Source organism: Lissotriton vulgaris, chromosome 2_1, assembly GCF_964263255.1.
Source record: "Lissotriton vulgaris chromosome 2_1, aLisVul1.2, whole genome shotgun sequence".
Classification (NCBI taxonomy): domain Eukaryota; kingdom Metazoa; phylum Chordata; class Amphibia; order Caudata; family Salamandridae; genus Lissotriton; species Lissotriton vulgaris.
The window spans coordinates 181,300,977-181,323,964 of record NC_141687.1 but is presented as its reverse complement, the minus strand read 5'-3'; the positions used below and the strand labels follow the sequence as shown (position 1 = coordinate 181,323,964).

The 22,988-nt window shown below is 46.2% G+C and overlaps 1 protein-coding gene across 1 annotated transcript in view; it reads right to left on the bottom strand.

Annotated features, from left to right (window-relative positions):
• Window positions 1–6,678: 6,678 nt before the first annotated feature.
• TBL2 (transducin beta like 2) overlaps window positions 6,679–22,988 on the bottom strand; it is an 89,538-nt gene continuing 73,228 nt past the window's right edge. The window contains exon 7 of the mRNA XM_086954698.1: window positions 6,679–7,235. Coding sequence (XP_086810824.1) covers window positions 6,779–7,235 — 457 coding nt within the window. The 3' untranslated portion in view covers window positions 6,679–6,778. The remainder of the gene's footprint in view (window positions 7,236–22,988) is intronic.

Genomic DNA, 22,988 nt, shown 5'->3' with positions numbered 1-22,988 from the left:
GTGCGTATGGGTGCCTGTAGGCTAAGTTTGGGAATGTTTTTGTATTCTAAGGTGGAAAATAGGTCTATGTGTGTGGCGCCCCACAGTTGAACGTCTGTCTAGGACTTGTGGATAAGGTTCTCCCATGTGAACTCGTTCATGTGTTCTGCTGAGCAGGTATGCAATGTTGCTGTCAACTTCCAGATGTTCTTCCATGAGTTGAATGCTGTGGCAGAGTGCCTATCCTCCAGATCCTCTACGATAGCCAAGACGCCTGTGGCCTTGAGAGGGTGGGGATTGGGGGTGTTGAAGAGTGGAGTCTGTGCCACACCGTTTCTGTAGGTGGTACATGGCAGTCATGTTGTCTGTTTTGAAGAGCTGGGGCATTTTGCTGTTTTAAGTGGCACTTCTCCTGCTGAAGCCACCTTTGCCCATACCCCTGTTGGCGCCCCTATTGCGCCACCTCCCAGCTTGTGCTGAAAGGACGGTCACTGCCGCTGTTGTTCTGTGGTGGTCGTCTGCTCTGTGGAACTCCCTGCCACAAGCAATACAACAGGCCCCCTCCGAACCCTGCTTTAAGAAACTGCTAAAGACGTGGCTTTTCACTCAGCCACGCTAACTCTCCCATTCTTTTGCCTCAGGTTACTTGTGTTCTATTAGCGCCGGGACACCTCCTCGAGAGGTAGCTGTTCGCGCTGTATAAAATCCAGTATTATTATTATTATTAGATACGGCCCAGGGCTGCTGCTAACAAAATGAGCTCCTGCATGTAGCAGTTTGGTGTGCCGCCACTGACTTTGCTTTCTTCAATTATGTTTTTTTACTTTTGTCCAGCATCTCAATAACCTGTGGCCCAAAAAGGTGCTCCTCGAACGGGAGGTAGAGGAGAGGTTGCTGGACTTCTAGTTTGAACCCAGAGATATAAACCAAAGCCTGGCACCTCAGGATAAAACTAGTACTGATGCCTGTGAGAGAGTGCCTCTTTTGACATGGTTAGCCCCCACTTTTTTCCTGAGTTTCGATTGTAGTGCACAGGCTCCCTACCAGCCAGGTCCCATGTGCCAGGGCTACTTCCCTAAAACATATCTACAATTGGTACTTTGGCCTCCTTTAAGTCCCTAGTAAGTGGTACCCTGGGTACCTAGGGCCTGGAAGCTAATGAGGATCCCCTGCCACACTCCCCCATCCCTATGGCTTGCCCCTGCCCCTGCAGCTTGCATGCCCTTGAGAGGGGACAAACAAAGTCGAAATGGCACCCTGCCAGGGTGCCATGCCAGCCAGCAATGCCTGTAGGAATAGGTAAGTCACCCTTCCAGCAGGCCTTACAGCCCTAAGGCAGGTGCACTAAACCACAGGTGAGGGCATATGTGCATGAGTAGATAGGACCCTACAATACTTAAATCAATTCTTGAATATTGTAAGTGCCAGGGAAGCCATAAGGTTGAAAACTCAACGATTGTAGTTCCACAGCACCATGATGGCTTCACTGAACACAGGAGTGCGTGTCACCAAACTATTCCTCACAATTAACACACACTGGTGCCAGTGTGGGATTTATTGCAACAAGTACTCAGAGGGCACCTCAGGAGTGCCCCCATAACACCTACCAACCCTGGTGCGGGCACTGACTGGCTTTAAGAAGCCTGCTATACACAGACATGTTTCTGGACCCTTGGGAGAAGTCCCTTTGTTCTCTGGGACCAGAAAGAAAGCACATCCTGGGCACAGGTGCCACACCTCCTCTCCCAGGATGGGTCCAGTGCTCAAAGGGAAAGATTCAAAGGCCTGCCACCTTTGTTGTGCGACCCCAGCCTAGCAGGAGATGCCAGCCCCCAGTTTGCACCCCCACTTTGAAGGGTAACACTCAGAAAGGTTAGGAAGTGTGCTCACCTTTGCCAACCCCACCCCTCAGGTGGAGGAGGCGAAGTTATGCACATTTTTCAGTCCCCTCCAATAAGGGCTAGGTCTATGCCCTCTCCCACAGGAGGGTAGCATCATAGTTGGTGTGTCACCCCAGGTAAGGCGCCCATTGGCTACCTACTACTCCCCTAAAATGCCCCATAAATGTAGTATTTAGGTGGCTCCCCCAGATCTAGAAATTAGATTCCTACAATCTACAAAGGACAAAGGAGACGCTGTGCAGCAAAGCCTGAAGAGGACTACTGACTTATCCCCAGCCCTACCGGCTGGTCCCCAGCTTTAAAGACCCCTGCAAAGAAGACGGCGCCTGTCCTGTGGCAAGCGATTCCAGAATCCAGAGAAAGACTGCCTGCTCTTCAAAGACCTGATCTCCTGAAGACAGCCACCCTGTCAAGAAGAATCAAACTCCAATGGCTCCGGATCCAGCTAGAATGGATACTCCTGCCCACTCTGCACCAGACGCCCATGGCCAGAGTGAGTTGCTCACCTGTCCAGTGAAGTCTCCCCAGCAATCCCTACCTCGAATCCAGCACTGGCTGACCTCCTAAGCTTCACGACACCGCCTGCAGCTTGACTCCAGAGGATCCCCCTGACCACATCCGGCCTCAGTAAGAAGCCTCAGATGTCAAAAGGCAACCCTGCACCCGAAGACCCTGTGCCTTGGTGAGCTGATTTCACGGTGTCCCTACGACTCCCTACATCTCTACTTAAGTCTTCTGTCATTGGTCTTCCTTCTGCAAGCTCAGGTGCGATGCCTGCAGCCGATTGTTGAAAGCAGGATCCTCACTGAAAAGCATTGGGCGCCAGACGCTGAAATTGGACACTACCTGGCCGCCCCTGTGACGCTAGTGGTGTATGTTTGGTGCTGCTTTGTCCCCCCAGTTCTGGTCCTAACTTCTTAAGCTTGACCCTGCAACAATTTTACTTACCTGCAAGCAGCGTGGCTTTAAGCACCCCCAGTCACCATTGAAGCTAATTGGGCCGCACTCCAATTTTTTTGGGGGGAAAATCTTTTTATTATGAAAAAGGCAAAACAATAGAAATAATAAGATCTCAGGTGAGTGCAATCATTACAACATTTCGGCTTATTGGACACTGTGCAGGATAAAGCAGTGGATAGAAAAAGAAACGGGATCATGGGGGTTCCTGTGCTGCAATATTCGAGTCTCCCCCGGGGGCTTCACAAAGGCCTCCAAGATACTGGTTCCAAGCCCCCCACATCTTTCCCCACTTCCCGGGGCAGCCCCTGGCCACATAGACCGCCCGTTCTCTCATCATGCACCAGGCGAGGTCTTCTTCCCATTTATGTATCTGAGGCGGCTGGCGGGCACCCCACAACTGCGCAATGTTTCGCTTGGCCACCATACACGCCAATGTGACTCATTGTTTCTGATAATCATTGATCAGTCGGTTCCCATACATTCAAAAGGCATCTACGGACCTCCATACGTACTTCCAACCCCAAAACAACTCTCAATTTCTCGTGAACCTTTTCCCAGTAAGACTGTATGAAGGTGCAGTGCCAAAGAATATGCATCAATGTGCCCTCTTCTCCACATTCTCTCCTGCATGCTGCGCTAAGCGCTCTACCAATTCGCACGAGCCGTGGCCCGGTAACAAACTCTGTGGAGCACTTTCAGCTGGACCAGGCGAAGCCTCATCTGGACAGCGACTACCTTAGGGGAGGATAGCGCCTCCGTCCAGTCCTCATCTTCCATTTCAAGGCCATCTGCACACCATTGTGACCTAAGCCTCACCAGTGGGTCTTCTGCATTGTTAACTAACTTGCGATATATCAGGGAAATGGTCTTGTCAGGGATATGACCATCAAGGACCCGGTCCTCCAGAGGGGACGCCTCAGGGAGTTCCGTTCCTTCAGGAATATGGGATAACAACGAGTGTCTCACCTGCAAATATCGAAAGTATTCATTCTAGTGGAGACTATATTGATTAGGCAAGTGCGTCAAACCTGTGTATCGAATTTTCCCCCACACATCCTTAATCTGAGTAATTCCAATAAGGTCCCACTTATCCCTGTGTCTCGTTGAGTGATTTGCAATTGCGAGAGCACTTTAAAATAACCATACAGGGCACACTCTCAGTACAGGTCCTGAGTCTAGGTTTCATTCATTCATTCATTTAAGGTTGTTTGTATCCCAGTAGCTGAAGGCTCTACTGAAGCTGCTTGGTGCCCGACACCTCGTGTGCTGCTCTGCGTCCCTGTCTGCCGCCCACAAGCATCTCTTCAAGGGCTGAAAGAGTTGAAAGGGTTAAAAGTGCAGGACAGAGGGTGTCCTGCAGTGCATTTGTGTGAGCAGTGCGGATTGTCAATTACAAGCCGTGATTAGCCTAGGAGAGTGCCTTTGTTCCCTGAGCATCACACTAATGGTGTAGAGCTGCGAGGCCCAGGGATGAGGCGCCCCTTCTCGGTGCCGTCATGGCACAGTGCGGCAACGCCCCTTCACTTATTAGTTCCAGAGCTACCTACAAATGATTGCGAGGCCTTGGGCTACATCAGAGGTGTGAGGCCCAAGGCAGGGGGCCTTTGAGGTAGTGAGGGAGGCGGGGATTATTGTGGAGCTAGAAGTGGGCTTTGTGACAGGGGAAAAAGGACTGGTGGCTCTGTTCTTCTGGTGCCAAATTATTTGGCGCTGGCTAAGGTGAGGGAGAATTGAGGAAGGTTCCTTTAAACACCTTTGTGAAGGCAGACCTCTTCTTTCGAGAAAGGTGCTCTGGAGGCACCAGTTAACACGTCTTGCAACAACTATGCCTGTAGCAGGGTGGATGAACTGGTGCTTCTGCCTGGCATAGAGTTCTTAATGAAGTTTCTTGAGGATCGAAGACTATGTCCTTTGCTCTGAGTATGGAGCGACACCTCAAAGCCAACTTCCTTTTGACTTCCAGGAGGGCTTTGGAATAGAGTGTTTCTTATAGCAGGTGCAGATGGAGACTTAGATGCAGACTTCAGCCCTTGAGCTGGCCCAGGCTCGAAAAGGGATGAGATTGATGGCTGATGGGGAGGGGAGGGGGGGGGGGGGGGTTAGGGTCAACAGTGAGAAAGAATAAATAAATCTAACAGGGAGTTGGCAGGGAGTTGGTGCTCATGCACAATCTACACCAAGAAGTGTAGCCAGACCACATCTCATGGCTCAAGAGACTTCTATGAAGACTAACAACTTGCAAATGCCCGAGCCCAACACTAGATGGCAGGAGTACACTAAGCACATGTATCTACAGCCCCACATGCAACAAACAAATGATTCCTGTTGAGTGTTACTTCCCAATGTACATTTTTTTTGATAAAATAAGGCATGATATGCGTCAATACCGTTGTTATGAGCGTTTTTCAAATGTTTTATCCCACATTAATAGGAAACAGTCATAAGGGATGGCTTTTCCATGACTGTATTTAGTTTTACGATGTCAACTTGCATGTGAATAAACATTCTACAAATGGTTACTGCCAATTTCTTCTGTGCCAGCCCTTCTGAGTGCGGATATTGGGTAAAAGTGTGTATTGAGCTTTGATCTAAATAACTAATAATAATGGAAGAAAGAAGAAAAACAGCACTCTATGCAAATAATACATTAGACATTTCACATGAAAAATATAGAGCAATGGTTGGTTGTGCAACTTTTAAATTTCACAGGAAAATAGGACATAATAAAGGCAGAGAAATAATATATCAAGGCAGTTTTTACTTTGTCTGCATCAAATGAGGTAAACTAGTTAACGCAAAAAAAACAAAAAACATCTGCACCCACAGGTCTACTACCGCAATTGGGATCAGATTTACAACTTTTCTGTTTGCTTTTGAAATGCTCTATGGAACTACAATTGACCAGTTACCCCAAATTGTGAGTAAAAAAGCCCATATTGTTAATGTACTCAAGGTTTTAAAAAAAAATGTATTGCATCTATTCACAGAAAAATAAGTAACCTGAAACAATATTCACCCATATGAATAGAAGTACTGATTTAACATTCCTGCTTTTCCACTGATTTGTTTCTGCCTTCCCAAAGTTTGTGGGGGAAGGGATTCTCAACACTGAGATTTCGACCAGCATTCTAGGTGGGACTTTTAACCTTAACCACTGTAAGAGTATTGTAGCCTTTGGAACCTTTTACATTTTAATCATAGTTTTATTTATATTTCCTCACTATTTAAAGTGTTCTCCACTGTAAGGCAAATTGGGTTATCTCGACCATAGCTTCACAAATTATGTAGTATGCATATTCAGATTATCTGGAATGTATGTGCAAAAGGAAACTCATCATAATGGGATGATCTCCTGATACAGGTGGTTTGTACAGAGACATTCTCCACCACTTGTATTACAACTCACGAGCCTCTAGTAGTTTCCAAGGCAGTTATTATCTGTGGCAGGTAATACCACAACACATCCAGAATGTATTTAGGTAATTGTAAACACAGAAATTAGGACGCTGCAAAAGCCATCGTTCTGACCCGCTCCATAAAATGGTGCACATTAATAAAATCACTAATTTGGGCAGATTAATAAAATGAGGCTTCATCACCACCAGGCATGGTACGGAATGACCCAGGTGGGAGATTCTCTACTGGACATATGTTGAATAGCTGCTCCATTCTGTAAATAATTTTATGTAGGGCTATTAAGTTAATGTCATCTGAGGCACAAATTCTAGATGGCTGTAGCCATTCAGCACAACCCCATTTTCTAGTTATCCCCTCTCCCATGCTACATGTTCACCACAAGCCCTTACTGGCATCTATAAAACACTCAAGCAGTCAGAAGTCCAACCTTCATATCCATTTCTTTATTAGAAACCTTCTTTTGTCAATAAAATCATTGTGGTTGTCCATAGGCAGGCGGGGCTAAGAGTTTATGTCAGGCGTTAATCTTTCTTCGCATACACACTGTCTAGGGAGCTCTGTGAATCTGATATTTGCTGCCGCAGCCTCTCTTTCATGCCCTCGTTGGTGGCGCGTTTCAACCGAACCTTCATTTCTTCAATCACTGCCTGGTAGCCAACAGTGTTGTGGAAAACCCGTATTGCTCGGTCTCCAGTGGAAACCAGAAAGCGACAGTTCACATCAAAAGCCAGGTCGGTGATTGCTTCACTGTGAACGTTGCAAAACTGTTCTTCCTTTTCGCCCTTGCTGGCATTGTACACTGTGATGTTGGAGCCACTGGAGATGGCCACTACTCGAGCGTCGGGGGAAAGCGCAATACGGCACGGCTCCATCACTTCAAACTTGCCAGTCAACAGCAGATATGGGTCCTGCTGCTTCTTGTATTCTACGTCGGTGTCCCACAGCTTCCAGGTTCCATCCTTGGAAACCGTCGCCATCCTAGAGAGACAAACGTAAAGCTGTTTAGTGGGCTGGAATGTAAGGTAGAAAACAAAATCACGACGCCAAACTGATAATTCATCTAACAACTATTTGCAATGTGCACCACCTTGTGTCAGGAATTATAAAAAAAAAATGTTTTGGATAGAAAATAGAATGGACCTAGAACTCATGACAGCTAAAGAAATCCGATGCTTTACATTCAGCATTACATTTATTCCCACTGTGAACCTCACCTAAATGCAGAAATCAGGTGGTCTCTTATCAAACAGGAGCCCTTTTGGAATACTAAAGACAATGTTTAACTATTGCAGAAGGTTCTAAATGCAACTTAATAGAACATGTATTTGTAAAGCGCACGTTCACGAGAAGGGTATCTTGGTGCTGAATAACAGACGTTTATTGTTACCCAACTCAATGGTATTCATTTTATCAACCTGCCAGGATATGAATCTGTGACCAGGAGGTCAAATAGAGGCCCCTTAAGTGGATGCATTAGTCCATTAACTTACCAGACCCTGCTAACTAGCAATGGTTTGTATATGCTGTATAGCAGAGTGGCTGCTGTGCAGCAGTGGCTAGAAACAATAAAAACGGGCAATGATAAATTCCAGAGCTAATGCAATAGGTCTCGCATTTACGTGAGTTTAAGCTATTAGCATTGTAAAATGTAAATGTAAATGTGTGTATACTTGTAAAGCGCACTATCACCTAGAAGGTATCTTGGCGCTTTATACCGCTGTGGAACCCTTCCTGTCTTTCCTGTGAGATGCCCCTTAATGGGCACCTCCAAGGCGAGGCCAGGCATCCTAGCGCATTGTAATTGACAATACCTTTTATTTATGTTTTAAAAAACAAAAATAATACCTGGTGCGTCATGCCGTTTGGTGCTTACTTTCCCTCCATGTTAAACAACACTAGATGTTTCAGCACCCAGGCTAATGTGCTGCATAGCTAAATATATATAAGGTCCCAAAGACTAGGCCGATTGCATTGCATTGAAAATGCTTGTTTAGGTCTGGCACCAGCCATGACCTTTAGATTTTGATACAATTATCTATATTTCATGTCTACTTAAAGGGGCTCTCAAACAGCCCTCTTCTTCCACTGCTCTGTTATGGTCACATTACACTACAGCTTACATCTTGGGGCAGTGGGGCAGCCCACTTCAGCTATTGGCTAACTCCACTGAGAGTGACGGCATTCTACCCTTTTACATAGAGCATACCCATACACAAAGTAGTTCCCTTAAGTGCCAGTGACTACTTTGGTAATGTATGCTTTACGAGACAAAAACTAATAATATTTTGGCTTCAAATTTTTTTTTTCCAGTTTCATAAGGGTCCAGCAGCTTCCCCAATAATAATGTATTGCAAAACCGATGACAAAACAAGCATTTACAAAGTCAAAAGGGCTGGCCTATTGGGTTTGCCACTGCTTATTTAAGGCAGGTCTTTGCAGCGCAGGTGCCCTGAGACTGAGAGCTTCTTCGTCATATAGCGCCAAGTGCCTCGAAGTCAGTAACAGTAAATATGTCCAAGGTATCAAAATAATTTGTCATACACCCCAGGATTGTATGTTGTATAATATTGTACAGGAATAAATCCCCCTCAAGCTGTGGGCAGATGGCATGCCAGGACGGGGTATCTCTGGTTAATTTCAGGAATTTTTGGGTTTTCTCAAACTCTATTCCCCTCCAACCACTTCACAGCACAGAAATCATGTTGTGCTATTCAAATCCTTTAATGTGCTCCTTACAAAGACAGTAGGAAATCCGTACCCAAGATGTAAAGTAGAAACAAACTATTCCAGAATTCAGGAGGAGTATTTTTAAGGGTTTAAAATATTTTCCAACAGAATTCACAGCAGTAGGGCGCGAGGAAACAGAGATGGCCGCTTAGCTACGGAGCTCCATGTTGGAAGGTCTCTGTACGGCAGCACGGGTCACTTTTGCTATGCCGCAGGTGCCTGGGACGGACAACCTGCAAGACAGGTGACTACTGGGACCCACGTGCGCATCTTATAAGTGGTGAGATCGATGCAGTCAAGGGATACTGGAGGCCCATGATCATAATGTAAGCCGCAGCCTGTACCATGGAAGCAATCATCCCTATCCTACCTTCTTCTAGACCTGAGCGGCGGTAAGGTACGCACTGAAGACCACGGAGCCCGCAGGCTTAGACCACGGCCTGCCCGTGACGGAGACTGAGGCCTGCTGGGTCTGAAGGTGACTTCCCAGGCTCTTTGGCCGCTGAGCAGCTGCTAGCCACAGCGCAAACCGGAACAGACCTAGAGTGACGGCAAGGAGCGAGGACTCTGAGGGACCCGCAACAGAGAATAACCGCCAAGGAGAGTGGGCACTTCCAGCAACTCGCGCCCTGATAGCAGATAAGCAGAGACAGACACAAGGAGGGCTTTCTTTGAAACTCTATGTCGTCGCCCCCCCGCCAAGCAGTGTTTGTCTTTCAGAGGGAAAGCAAAATCTGGGATGCCCAGCCAGAACCGTCATCACCCTGACTGCCGCACCTGATGTTATTGTTGCAGTCACTGCTGGAGGGAGACATCAGTCCTAGAAACCGCCGGACCAAGGACAAGATGGAAGAGACACCTGCACAACAAACGCTGTGCGCGTGCACATCATCGCGCATGTCAGCCGCTTGTTTATATATATATTGCCTGCGCAAGCTTAATCTCCAGTCTGGGTGGGCAGGGCCTAAGGGAGACAGGGCAGACACAAACCCCGCTTCCAAAGAAGCGGGACACAAAACCAACGACTATAGTTCACGCCAAGGCGAGCATCGCATGCGCTGCAACGCAGGCGAGACCTAAAAACGACGAAAAAAAGCCAATAGCCATGGCTGCGTATTAGCGCTTATAAAAATTAGTTTTAGCCACATTGCAGAGCATTTGTGCTGCTGTACAGCAGAACTTCAAAACATTGCCAAAGCCAACAGCTCTCGTAGGCAAGACCTATTGGCTTCGCCAATACTTTTATGAGAGGACTATGCCCAAGCCTAGACAGTAATGTATGCATAGTTTCAGCATAAAAATCAGAATCCACTTTACAATACACATCACTATACCCGGCTCTGAGATGGGGTTGCTAAAGTGGGGCTGTGGATAAGCAACGAGTAGCGGTTTGGCCTTTCAAACAGATTTGGTACTATCCTCACAGTACAGAAGAGCGCTCCTACCATCTAATGCAAGTAATGGCCTTTCCGCAACAGTGTGCAGGTGTGGCAAAAAGGCAGGAAAATCAACTGACTGGTTGACATGAAATGGAGAGGCAACATTTGGCAAGAACCGAGGAGGAGTCCCAAGGGCTACCTAATCCTTGAACACCTTATTGACTGGTTTTGACACTGACAAACCTTTTAGTTCACTTAATCTGTGAAAGGAAGCAGTGCAAACAAGGAAACATTCCCAGGACAGCAACTACAGTGGGCATGAAGGGACTGAATCAAAAGGAGCCGCCATACGTGTGAAGGACTTTATAGGTAGTACACTAGGGTTAATGACCTTGTCAAGCCCTTCGATGAAGGCTTTAATAACAAGTCTTCTAAAAATGGACTGACATTTAGAGAAAAATCTGTGACAAAAGGTAAGTGCACCCTGATACAAGAGTAGTACAGCCCTGGCTTCAGTATGTTTACTAAGTAATAATGTGGCACTGAAAAGCTTATATTCATACAATTACAGTAATGGACAAAGTGCTTCAATTTGGCAGCATAACGTTGAGTACCGAGTTTTCAAGCTTCCCTTAAGATTTGCGTGCACCTCGGCTGCAAACTGCCAAATTCTACGATTCTGGTGCCAAATTTCAAGATTTAGCGACTTTGGATCTGGATACAGCAAATGCCCTTCCTGTTGCGTGAGCAGGTCAGGCGTTGTCTCCAGTTTCTTGTAGGAATGAATGGACATACTTGTCCTACAATTTCCGCTTTTTAGTAGAAACTGTTTGTTTGTTGGACAACATAAACAATTGGACTGAGTCTATACACCCCCTCAGGATATGTTGGCCTATAGAACCAGCTAGGTCATAGTGCCACCGTAAGAACCCTTAAACCTAGTAAGGTAACAAATGGTTTGGGCAACCTGAGAACATGACAACCCTGATTCCCAAGGAATCGTGGTAACAGATCTAGCACCTTTTCGCTCAGTCACTGGTGCTCTCTCAGAGGGATATACAAGAAATACACAAAGGGGTGTTTTCAATATTTATTGAACAGTTAGGGGTTCTTGTATAAAATGTATGTGCTGCAATAATCAATAGACAGAAGCGGATAAAAGTGATTAGCGATAGAAGGGCAGTGAACAGAATGAACAATTCCACTATTTTGCTAAAACAGTACAATTTTCTTTTTCACTGTGCTCCCATCACCTGGAGGGTCCGGTCCAATCACAGCAGGACCACTGACTCAAAACGAGGGCGGAAGACTCACTTGTGTCAAAATCCCGGCAGCACTGATAAAGTCTGGATAAAAGGAAACGAGTCTGCATAAATGCCGATAATAAATATATTTGTATGCAGCTTTCCCTGGAGTACCGTTGGTGTTCCTCTCTTTGTTTGTTCAGGGGGAATGGACTTGATGTTTAGGGTACTGCCACGAATACCCCTTGGAACATCCACTCCACAAGGTGTCCCGTTTTCTTTGGTGGCAGCTTTTTGGATTTCACTACAGAACTCTGTGGTAAAAACGGGACACGCCGCTCGCCCACAACTCGTCCGGACACATTTTGTGCACCGTGATACTAAGTGGGAGGAGTGTTGCTTACTTAAGCAGGACAGTTGGAAGTGTTTGGCGGCGGAGTGAGGGACAAGTTAATCTGCACGACCGCCCTGCCCTCCCTGCAAGAACTCGGTGAGCACGGTTGAGATCAGGGCAGACACCGCCCACTTGGGACTGCACTAGCGTACAGGTGTCTGCTCTACGAGAATCCAATCTGGGTTTTCGTTTTCACTGTGCTTCCATCTACTGGAGGGTCCTGTCCAAACGCAGCAGTACCACTGACTCAAAACGAGGGCGGAAGACTCACTTGTGTCAAAATCCCAGCAGCATTGATAAAGTTTGGATGAAACGAAATGCGTCTGCATTTGTATTCGATTTGTATTTAGATTTACCTGGAGTCCCGTTGGTGTTCCTCTCCTTGTTCAGGTAAATTGGATATATACATCTATATCTATAGATATAGTCCCGCTAGTCCCTCATCGTAACTCACTTGCGACTCCAACAGCACACTATTGCGGATTCTGAACCCTTCCCTCTGCCACACCCAGATTAGCACCTAGCCACTACCACAGTTGACACCATCCCTCATACCCACCTCCCTAAACCTGACCCCTCACATTACTCCCCCACACCCAGATTAGTACCTGGCCACTACTTTAGTCGACACTCTCACCTACACCCAGTTTAGTACCTAGCCACAACCACAGTTGACACCCTCCCTCATACCCACCCACCTCCCTAAACCTGACCCCACACATCCCTCCCCCACACCCAGATTAGTACCTAGCCACTACTCTAGTCGACACCCTCCCTCATACCACCCACCTCCTTAAACCTGACCCGTCTCCCTAAGCCCGACCCCACACAGTTTAACACGGACAGCTAACAGAAACCCACATACAACACTTCACCAACTACTTTTGTGCTTATTATGGAGCTCACAGGCACACACACCTACACCATCACTTACCCCCCCAAACTCTCTACAAATGCAGCCAAACGCTCCAAACACAATCTTATAAAACATCACCCTGAAACACCCATAGCTGATCCCTTTTTTTCGATACACAACGGACACACAACTAATGACATCATCTTCTATACGAAACGGAGAGCGCAATGGAGAAATGCATTTCTAACCCTAGTTACACTCTCCGCCACCAGGAAAATCCCCCATGGCCTAGTTATTTATATCGCCCCCTCCCAACTTTTCCAAGCGACTGCAACCATCACCATCTACAATAATGGAACCATCCTTATGCAATCTACAGATCGTAACCTAAGCCTCTTAGACATCTTCCCAGTTATCAAAGAGCAAGTGTCTAAACCCCAAAAGGCCACTCAGGCCACCCCCTCCGATATTACTCAACATACCCCACGTCCTATCCTTACCGACAACAACGCCACTCCAGGCCGTCCTTCACCTGCATATGGCCTATTTGACACTCCCCGGACTTCCCCCTACACTAACACACGTCAATCCACCACACCGAACCCCCAACACAACACAACCAAAGCTACCAACGTACTCCCAATAAATACCGAACACCCTTTAACCACTTCAACAGATCCTCCTTTGGATAACAAACTAACGTGCAAACCTCCACAACCTTGCCAAACACCGTCACCCATAGTAACCACCCCCCTCACGCTAGACCACACCTGTACTTCAGTTGTTAAACCATATTAAGACACTCCACTTAGTGGACATAAAGAACACGTGGCCCTCCGCTATCACCTTGGCCCAAAGTATACTTCCTAAACCCACATCCCAGCCATCCACTCCCACAGCCCACCCACCTTCAGCCACATCTCTACCCACACCCTCATCCCAGCCATCCTCCCCCACAGCCCACCTATTAAACACACTCACACCTGCAGCATCCCTACCTTCCCCACACAGTGATCCCAAACCACACACCAGGCCAGCTCCCAGCGCCTGCATCTACACCCATAACACAGACCCATTCCCCACTCGTAGTCACCATCACAGCCCAACCAACACACACACACACTCCCACCCGCAGCACCCCTCCCGTCCACACTCACACATACAACAAACTGTACACCAGGCCAGACATCAATGCATGCATCCAAAGCCACACCCATAACAAAGCCACATACAACACGCCTGCCTGCACAAAACTCCAGACTTGCTGAGATCATGATCTCATTGAATCAAATCAAAGAAGACCTCCAAGCACGCAACAATCATTTTTCGAGACAACCATGGGGAATTAGAGCAACAAGACACCCCAAAACTAGCGGGCACAGGAACCAACTTACAACTAACACGAATCGCTACTGTCCCATCTGGTCCTCAGTCCCCTCTTACAATAACTCATCCCGACCAATTAGAAGCCCCAATCCGCTCTCTGAGAGTAATTGACTCTCCCTGTTGAGCTCATATGACCCTGCTCCCATGAAGACACCCACACCCACATCATCGTTGATTCCTACTAACCCCCCCAATCCCCATAGGACCATTAAACCAAACTCTAGAGGCATCACAAACAACAATCTTAGAAGAATTCCTATCACTCAGGAACCCTCTTCAACCATCAGCACGCCCAAACTCAAATGTATTCTCCTAAACTGCAGATCGGCTGTTAGACATGCAGCGGACATAGCTGACCTCATCCTCTCAAATGAACCAGACCTGATAATGCTAACTGAAACCTGGCTAAAGGAATCCTCCACACCAATCATTGACATTTTAGTACCACCCAATTACAACATCATCAGATTAGACAGAGACAGAGCCGATAAGTCGGGGGGAGGTATCGCCTGCATTCATCGTAACAATATCTCAGTAAACAGAGCCATTTCCCCATCATTCCAGTCATGCGAATACATGTGCCTTGACATCACTAGCATGGGCAATCCTGTCTGTTCTCTGCACATCATCTATCACTAACCAGGCGAGAACCTCGCCTTCACCCAACACCTCATGGACATGGTATCCTCAAACACAGGGCGACAAAATACCCAAATATTCCTCGGAGACTTCAAGCTCCATTGGGATGATCTGAAAGATACAGCGGTAAACAGTCTCAAGAATTTCCTAGTTGACTTTGACCCAACGCAATTCTGCAACATGCCAACACACGACAAAGGTACGATTCTGGACTTAATAATCTCTAAAACAGACTCCATTCAGTTAGAGACGATCCAACCCTGCGATTGGTCAAACCATCACATCATCACCTTCACCATTAAGGAAATGGTGAAACTGAACTCAGTTCAATCCACAAGACCAAAAGTGTGGAAAAGAGACCTGAAAAAAACTCAACCCAAAACCTTGCCTCCCTCCTGTTACAACCTACTGTTGCCCCCGCAGGATCTGTAAAAGTACATGATCTCACCAACCCCTACCTCTCGACCATGACATCAATAATAAACGAGGTAGCACCTCTGCAACTAAAAAGAGTCTCTATGAAAGATTCTAAACCTTGGTACAACGGTATACTCAATGAGGACAGGCATTCGCTCAGAACTTCGGAACGTGCCTGGAGATCAATACCATCCGCCAACCACCTCAAGATTCTCAGGACAAAGAGAAACGCATATTACCGAAAGATCAAGGGCACCAAAGCCGACTTTTTCAACCTTCAACTTGACCAGGCAAGAAATCGCCCCAAAAACTCTTTGAACTCATCAAAACCCAATCCAAGGAGGCACCTCATTGTCCACAAGATATAGAATGCCCGCTGCCAAATTGTGAAGAATTCTCCACCTTCTTCCCCTTGAAGACGATACCATCAAGGACGACCTCCTAAAGGATCTAACCTTATACGCAAAACCAAATACACAAACCCCTCCTGCTCCCCGAACGGCGCCATGCCAACTCCCATCAAAGCCCAACCTAAAAAATAATGCAGACTGGTCATCATTTACCTACTACTCTGAAGATGCCATAGGCAAAATACTCCGTGCATAGAACCCTGCTAACCACTTCTCTGACCTGCTTCCGGCAAACGTAGTCAAAGACCTTACTCCACTGCTGCTACCGCTCTGGTCCAAGATCATTAACAGTTCACTTCAACAAGGGTGCATCCCAGATACCCTCAAAGTAGGCCAGGTATCACCCATTCTCAAGAAGCCCACATCAGACCCCACGGACCTAAACAACTATCGCCCCATCTCCAATATCCCAACCTTAGCCAAGCTGCTGGAAAAATGTGTGCATCTACAGCTGACGAAGCATATTGATCACTTTGACCTTAACAAACACCAATCAGGTTTCCGGGCAGGCCGTATTACGGAATCAGACATGAAACACATTTTTGACGATGCGCTGCAAATACTTGATCAAAATGGATCCTGTTTACTCATCCTACTTGACCTCTCCTCGGCCTTTGATACGGTCAAGCATGAGAACCTGTTAGACCTCCTGAAACACAGAATGAACATATCTGGGGCAGTGCTAAGCTAGTTCACTTCATTTCTCCAAAATCGGACACAACAATTCAAAGTCAATAACACCCTGTCCAAGCCCGTCCCAGTATCTTTGGGAGTCCCGCAAGGATCTGCACTATCCGCAACATTGTTTAATCTCTTCTTGGAACCTCTCACCGAAATATTACAAACCCTCTAACGTGCAATATCACATGTATGCAGACGACACACAACTATACCTCAAGATCCTCACCCTAGAGGACGTCAAACTACTTAATACAGCGCTTAGGAATACCCAAACCTGGTTGGCAGAAAATCATCTCAAATTGAATGCCCTAAAGACTGAATTCCTACTAAAAGCTCTTCCGGCCAAAATCCCCAAAATGCAAGATTGGATCAAACGTATTACAGCGTTCAACGTTCAAACTACCATCGTGGACTCAGCGAAGTCACTAGGAATAACTTTAGACAGTAACCTCAACATGCAAACACATATCAGCTGTGCCACAAAGGGAGCAAACTTCCAGATAAACACACTGAGGAAACTGAAACCCTTCCTACCACACAATGACTTCAAGCAAACAGTACAGGCTCTGGTTATTACTGGAGTGGAATAAGGATGTGTCTCTCTCTGTGGCCTACCCAAAGCATCAACTGCACCACTAAGGGTTTCAATCAATGCCGCAGCAAGACTCATGACTGGGTCTGAACGCAGCTCCCACATCTCCCCGGACCTACAATCCCTGAACTTGCTACCCCTGGAGGCGAGAATTCAACTGAAAATTGCGTGCACGGCGCACAGAGCCATGCATCACAAGACACCCAGCTACATGGCACAGAAACGGACGATCTCGGGTGGGTCCAGATCCTCAAGAAATGCAGAAAAATTACTACTGAAACCACAAAAATTCCATAAGAAAAAAAACTTATAAGAGATCCTTCTCTGGGATGGTGCCCAGAATATGGAATGCCTTACCCCCAGAAACCAGACTTAACCCGTCCACTACCATTTTAAAAAGGAAGTAAAATCCATCCTCATGGCCAAATTCACATGAGTATGGTCTATTGAAACCCTGTGACGAGATGCACACGTGCTTCCACCCACTAGAAATGTTTTGATGCTACATCTTACTATGCCGTTTTTACAATATGTTTTGTACATATGTTTGGATTTGTTCTTATTTTATGTATAAGACACTTTTAATGTTTTTATAGCGCTCTGATATCTGTCAGGATCTTGAACGCACTCTATAAAACTTTCAACAAAAATATATATCTCCATCCCCGGATAGGGAGATAGGGAGAGAGAGGGGGGGGGGGGGAAGGGAGGAGGAAAGAGTGGGGGAAAGGGAGGGGAAGTGCAAGGGAGAGAGTGGAGGGAGGAAGAGCAAGGTATTTGCCAGATATGCTCTCCTTAGTGGCCAGTTGCCCAAGTACAAAACACATGGATGTAACTGCACAGGAGATCCACTGGCACAACCTCCAGACAATTGAGCACGTTGGGGATATTGTGATTTCAAAAGGTAGGAAATTAAATTGCCAATAAACTCCACTTACAACAGACCTTAAGATACTAATAGTGAGCAGGATGAATGGGGAAGTAAAATTACGCATCTCAAACTGAGGGGTGTCATGAACTCTCTTTGTTGTAGAAGAGGGGAGTTGACAAGTGAGTATTGAAATGGCTGCATGTGTTACTCTGTGTGACATAGTGGTCGAGTGCTCAGATGTCAAGGATGGGTTGCAGAGTCCCGTCTTTCTTTAGAAAGAGAAAGTACAAAAGGCTCTGCAATTGGGGCAGGTAGAACCTCAATTGTGTGCGGATAGGTGCTGAATAGGGGAGGGTTTTGGTGGATAGGGGTAAGGGGCAGAGGGATGGGCGATGCGATGACTAGTTTGCCAGAGGTGCCCAGAGCAGAGATGTTTCTAGCCTGGGCACCGATGGCCTTGCTGTGTAAGTTGCCATGGAATCTAGCTGGCTGGTGTCTCTTTCGATTGCGGACTCTTCTGAAAGGACTACTGCTTTGGTTGATACTTGCTTCAAAGCAGTAGAAGCTGCTTTGTATCCTATGTGTAACTCACATAGTTGTTGAAACCCTGTTTTGGGCTACTGGGGCTGTAGCACAACCATAGCTTTTGCTGTGTCAGTATCCTTTATTTATTCAAACCATTCATCCCCCTGAGAGCTGAAGAGACCCTAGTCATCAAAGAGCAAACAAATGAGGTTTGGTGTACTTTCATGCGAAAACAAGGGACCGTCAGACAGGTATAGAGAACAGGAAATTGGTGTTTATTTGTATCCTGTATCTAATGCACAATAAATAACCATACCTTCCTCAACAACTTCTGTACCATTTTCTGTTAGGTGTCAGGGAGGGGTTTTAGCATCTCCATTTCTGCCCACTGATCCCAGATATATCGCACCAGTAATGTCAAGGGGCTGGTAAAACACTGTTGTGGGACAGCTCCTAAAGTAAATTGTTTCCCTAGCACCTCAATCTTTTTACCCCTTTGTCTGCAAGAGTATTGCCTGTGTCTGCATAAGAGCTCTACTGCACACCCTAAGTAGTACCACAGAGTCTGGTGGGACATGGTCATGAATAAAGAATGACCCTGTTATGCTGGTTTACATGTATTCTCTACTGAAGTGGCGACCATCCTGGTTTAAAATTGTCCTCAGAGCACTTTAGCATTGGTTTATGAATAGGAAGAAACCGAGTAGTCTGTTAAGTTAGTGTTAGGGTTTTGAATATGAAATCTTTCTCTTCCACGTGAATAGGTACCTTATGGAGCACTGCTGCTCTTGCAATGACAGAGTGATATGCAGAGGTGTCTCTGGTATCAAAGCTTTGACAGGGTATGGTTCTACGAATGTACTGTCCCAGAGGATTTGCCCTTTAATCGTGCCAGGCCTTCTACTATTCACCAGCAGCCCTTGGTACATGCTAAGGTGGTAATCGATCAGATGGAAGTCCAGATAAGAATCTAAATGTGAATCATTTGGGGATGCATGTGCTGGGGGTGGAGGCAAGACTTTGGGGGCGTTCTTCTTTCTGAGGAAGGAGTTGAGCCCTTAGTAGCCTCCTCAAACATCAGCTTCCCTTTTCTGTGAAACACAGAGAAGAAGGGGGCCATTAAAAGACAGGACCACTGTTGAAGTCAATATAGATGGTGCACTGCCTACTATCTGACTGTCCACCTTCTCCCAGAAGAGCGGTTGTAATGATGGGTATCAAGTATGAGCTTCCCTTCGAAGTTTATTTTGGCACCAAAGATAGGGCGGCAACCTCTCTGGCTCAAGCCTCTAGGTCTTTGCCACAAAAAGGTATTACAGATCTATAAAAGGTCTCTCAGAACTCACTGATCCCAACATTAATGGGCTGTGTCAACTGTTTTCAGAGGGCAGTTACTCAGTCATGATATGGTACTGTCAATACTGTTCCTTGGTAAGGATCAGAGGCTTGCTTCGCGGTTGATACCCGGGGAAAGATTCCTCTGTGGACAGGAGTAGTGTTCACTAGAAGCCAAGGGTGCTGCGCCAGACTCTTGTTGGCAGTAAAAACCGGAGGTGTAGGATTTGTGAGGGCCCTTGAGATTCTTCTCTGAAGATGAAGTCATGAGAAGAAACCTACATTCCGGGCTACCAGATGAGCCTACCCAGTCGTTCGACTTACGCCTTTAGCGACTGCAGTGGATGGTTACTTGGCAATGTCTCAGTGCTGCATTGTGGAGTAATGGGCTCACTACCTTTTGCATTGGTGCCAAATGGTAGTCTTTGATTGGATGGTATTACAAGATAAAACATGCCCTTTTGTTGTTGAAAGAGAGATTACAGACCTGTTATTAATACCTGCTTAGACTAAAAAAGGGCAAGTGTCGGAGAATCTACACATCAGTCGACCCTCCAAAGAGGCCTTTCAAGGCTACACTTTCTGGCTTGGAGTACCGCATAAATTATGCAAAAACCGAAGCAGGGTACCCTGGGCAGCTCCAAATTTTGGGTGGAGAGCAGCTCCTTTATATGGAGCACCCCCTATACATGGAGCACCCTACAACACCACCAACACTCTGAATCTGCTCACTTCAAATGAGTGTCTCAGTGCAGCGTGGATGGCACTTGCAAATTCTATGCTTAAAACCTATGCTTGAGAAGGGGACATTTAATGTGAGCAAATTCATAGTGTTGGTGGTGTTGTAGGGTACTGCATATAAAGCAGCTGCCCTCCAGCAAAAAACGTGGGAACTACCGAGAGTTCTCTGCCTCTTTTTTTGCAAGGCTCCACCAAGTATGGTGCCTAATACATTAAAATGTCTGTCCAGAATGCCTTTAGTCACAATTTCACTATGAAGGTTCAAAATAGTAAGTGTCACCCTAGACAAGTTCTCCTGGCTATGGTAAAAGACTGGTAAACTGTCAAAAACTCAACAGGGAAAACATGGCAACTTCTCGAAATTACTGCCCTAAATCTCTCCTTATTTATCGGTCCCAAGCCTCTTTTTCATTTGTGCTCCATTGTATTGTAATGAACCCTACTTTTCAGGGAGGTGGCCCCTGGGTAGCTCTCCTAATTTGCATGCAATGCTGTCTCTTTGGAGGGCTTATGTCTCTCTTCAACATAATTGTTATGTTTAGTCAGCTCAGAAGGGTTAAGAGTCAGACAAACTCATTTGCAGCCAGGGGAGGCTGGTTGTGTGAGACAGCCAGATAGACGCACACACAGTCTCAATCCTAGAAACAGCAAGCACACAACTATTAATATTTTACAATAAAAGACCATTTATTATACACTATTCATACATAAATGTTATGTATGAGAATTAAGGTAATTATTACAGTAATCTCACTAGTCAATACAAAACAATGTAAATATTCGAAATACCTCTAGTATTGTATTGTAATTGCATTTGTATATCGCTTACTACCCGTGACGAGGTGTCAAAGCGCATTTTACGGCGAGTAGCACTCTACTCCAGGACCCAGAGCCTCTATCCTAGTTCCATTAATCCAAGGGTACTGTAAGTACTTCTTTAAGTTGGGTGGCAACACAGCTACAGTGGCAAATTCAACGTCCCCCTCTGAAACTAGAACTGCTCAGTGTGCAGCATGATTTGCTCTGGGCACACTGTTGATCCCATCTGGAGACTTGCTACACCACGAGTAGCTGTAGCTACAGGACATGGGGCCTCTTGCTAGGGTAAGGATTGTCTCCAGTTAAGTGTCCCAACTTCTTACAGTTGTTACACCAGGCCTTTGAAAGATCAAAGTTCTTTCTTCCCCATGTATCTAGGACCAGATTGGGAAGAGTTTTGGGACCCAGCCCCCTGTACAGGTTTTTGGGGCACTTAAGAAGACTCATACTTTTTATCTTGGGGATTCTCACCACCTTTCCACTGGGGAGGTTTTGTAACCCCTTTCTTTTGGTCACCACCTATGGTCGTCTCAGTCACTCTAGTCTTGACACAGTGGTCTGCCATCTTTCCCAATTCCTGGGGAGAAATTAGACCTAGCTCTACCAAATGCTGATGTCACTTTTCATTCGACTAATTACTTAAAATAGGTTCCTTTATAAACAGGTTGTAAATTCCAGTAAAGTCATGCACATTGTGTCTAGTTAACCAACCATCTAGTGTCTTTACTGAGTAATCTAAATAAATCAATCCAGGACTGGTTTTGGGTTTTGTGAGCCCCCCTGAATCTAATTCTGTACTCCTCAGTTGTGACTCCAAATCCCTTGATCAGAGTTCTCTTCATGAGGTCATAAGACACAGCATCTGCCCCAGAGAGGGTCAGGAGCCTGTCTCTGCAGTTACCAGACAACAGTTCTCACGGGAGTTCCCCCCAGAGAGGTGTCTTCACCTTTCTCATGTCACACGCCCTCTCAAAGGCTGTGAACCATTTAGTAATGTCATCACTCTCCTCGAAATTAGGGGCAATTCCTTTGTGGACTTTAAGATCATAAGATTGCTCTTTATCCTCATTATTTTGATTGCTAACACCATTGATGGGTGCTAACCCCATCTCCTTTCTTTCTCTCTCTAGAGCCAGGAGTCTGGTCTCCAGATCCAGTCTTTTGGTCAGCCTTGTTAAAAGGCTGTCCTCAATGTCCTCACGAGAACCTGGCCACCTGTGTGGCCTCTAGGTCCCCAGAGGTTGGTTCTTGGAAATAAGGGTACAGGGTCTCTTTCTTCCCTAGGAAGTAGTGAAGGGGGGCTCCTATCTCCATCCTCCTCCCCTCCTTCCTCATCTGACTGGTCATCGCCATTTTCAGAGGGGTGGGCCTTTGCATACTCAGTCAACATCTCCTGGAGCTTTTGTTTGGTTGGATGGGGACCCATTGGTATGTTTTGAATTTTACATAAGGACCTTACTTCCTTGATAGACAAGTGAAGGTAAGGAGTGAGGTCAAGCTCTTCAACCATGTCAAGTATGTCATTATGGTTAGCTTCACTAGTAGCTGTGTTCTTATTTTGAGACATTCTAACAAAAACGTTCTAACCCCTCTGCCCATGACTACAGTGACTTTATTTTCTAAAATTCTAAAGAGACTTAAGCAAGGCCCTAACAAGACTGAGTAGTTTTGCAAAAATGTCAATTTGAAAAAAATCTGAATTCTAAAGGCAATTT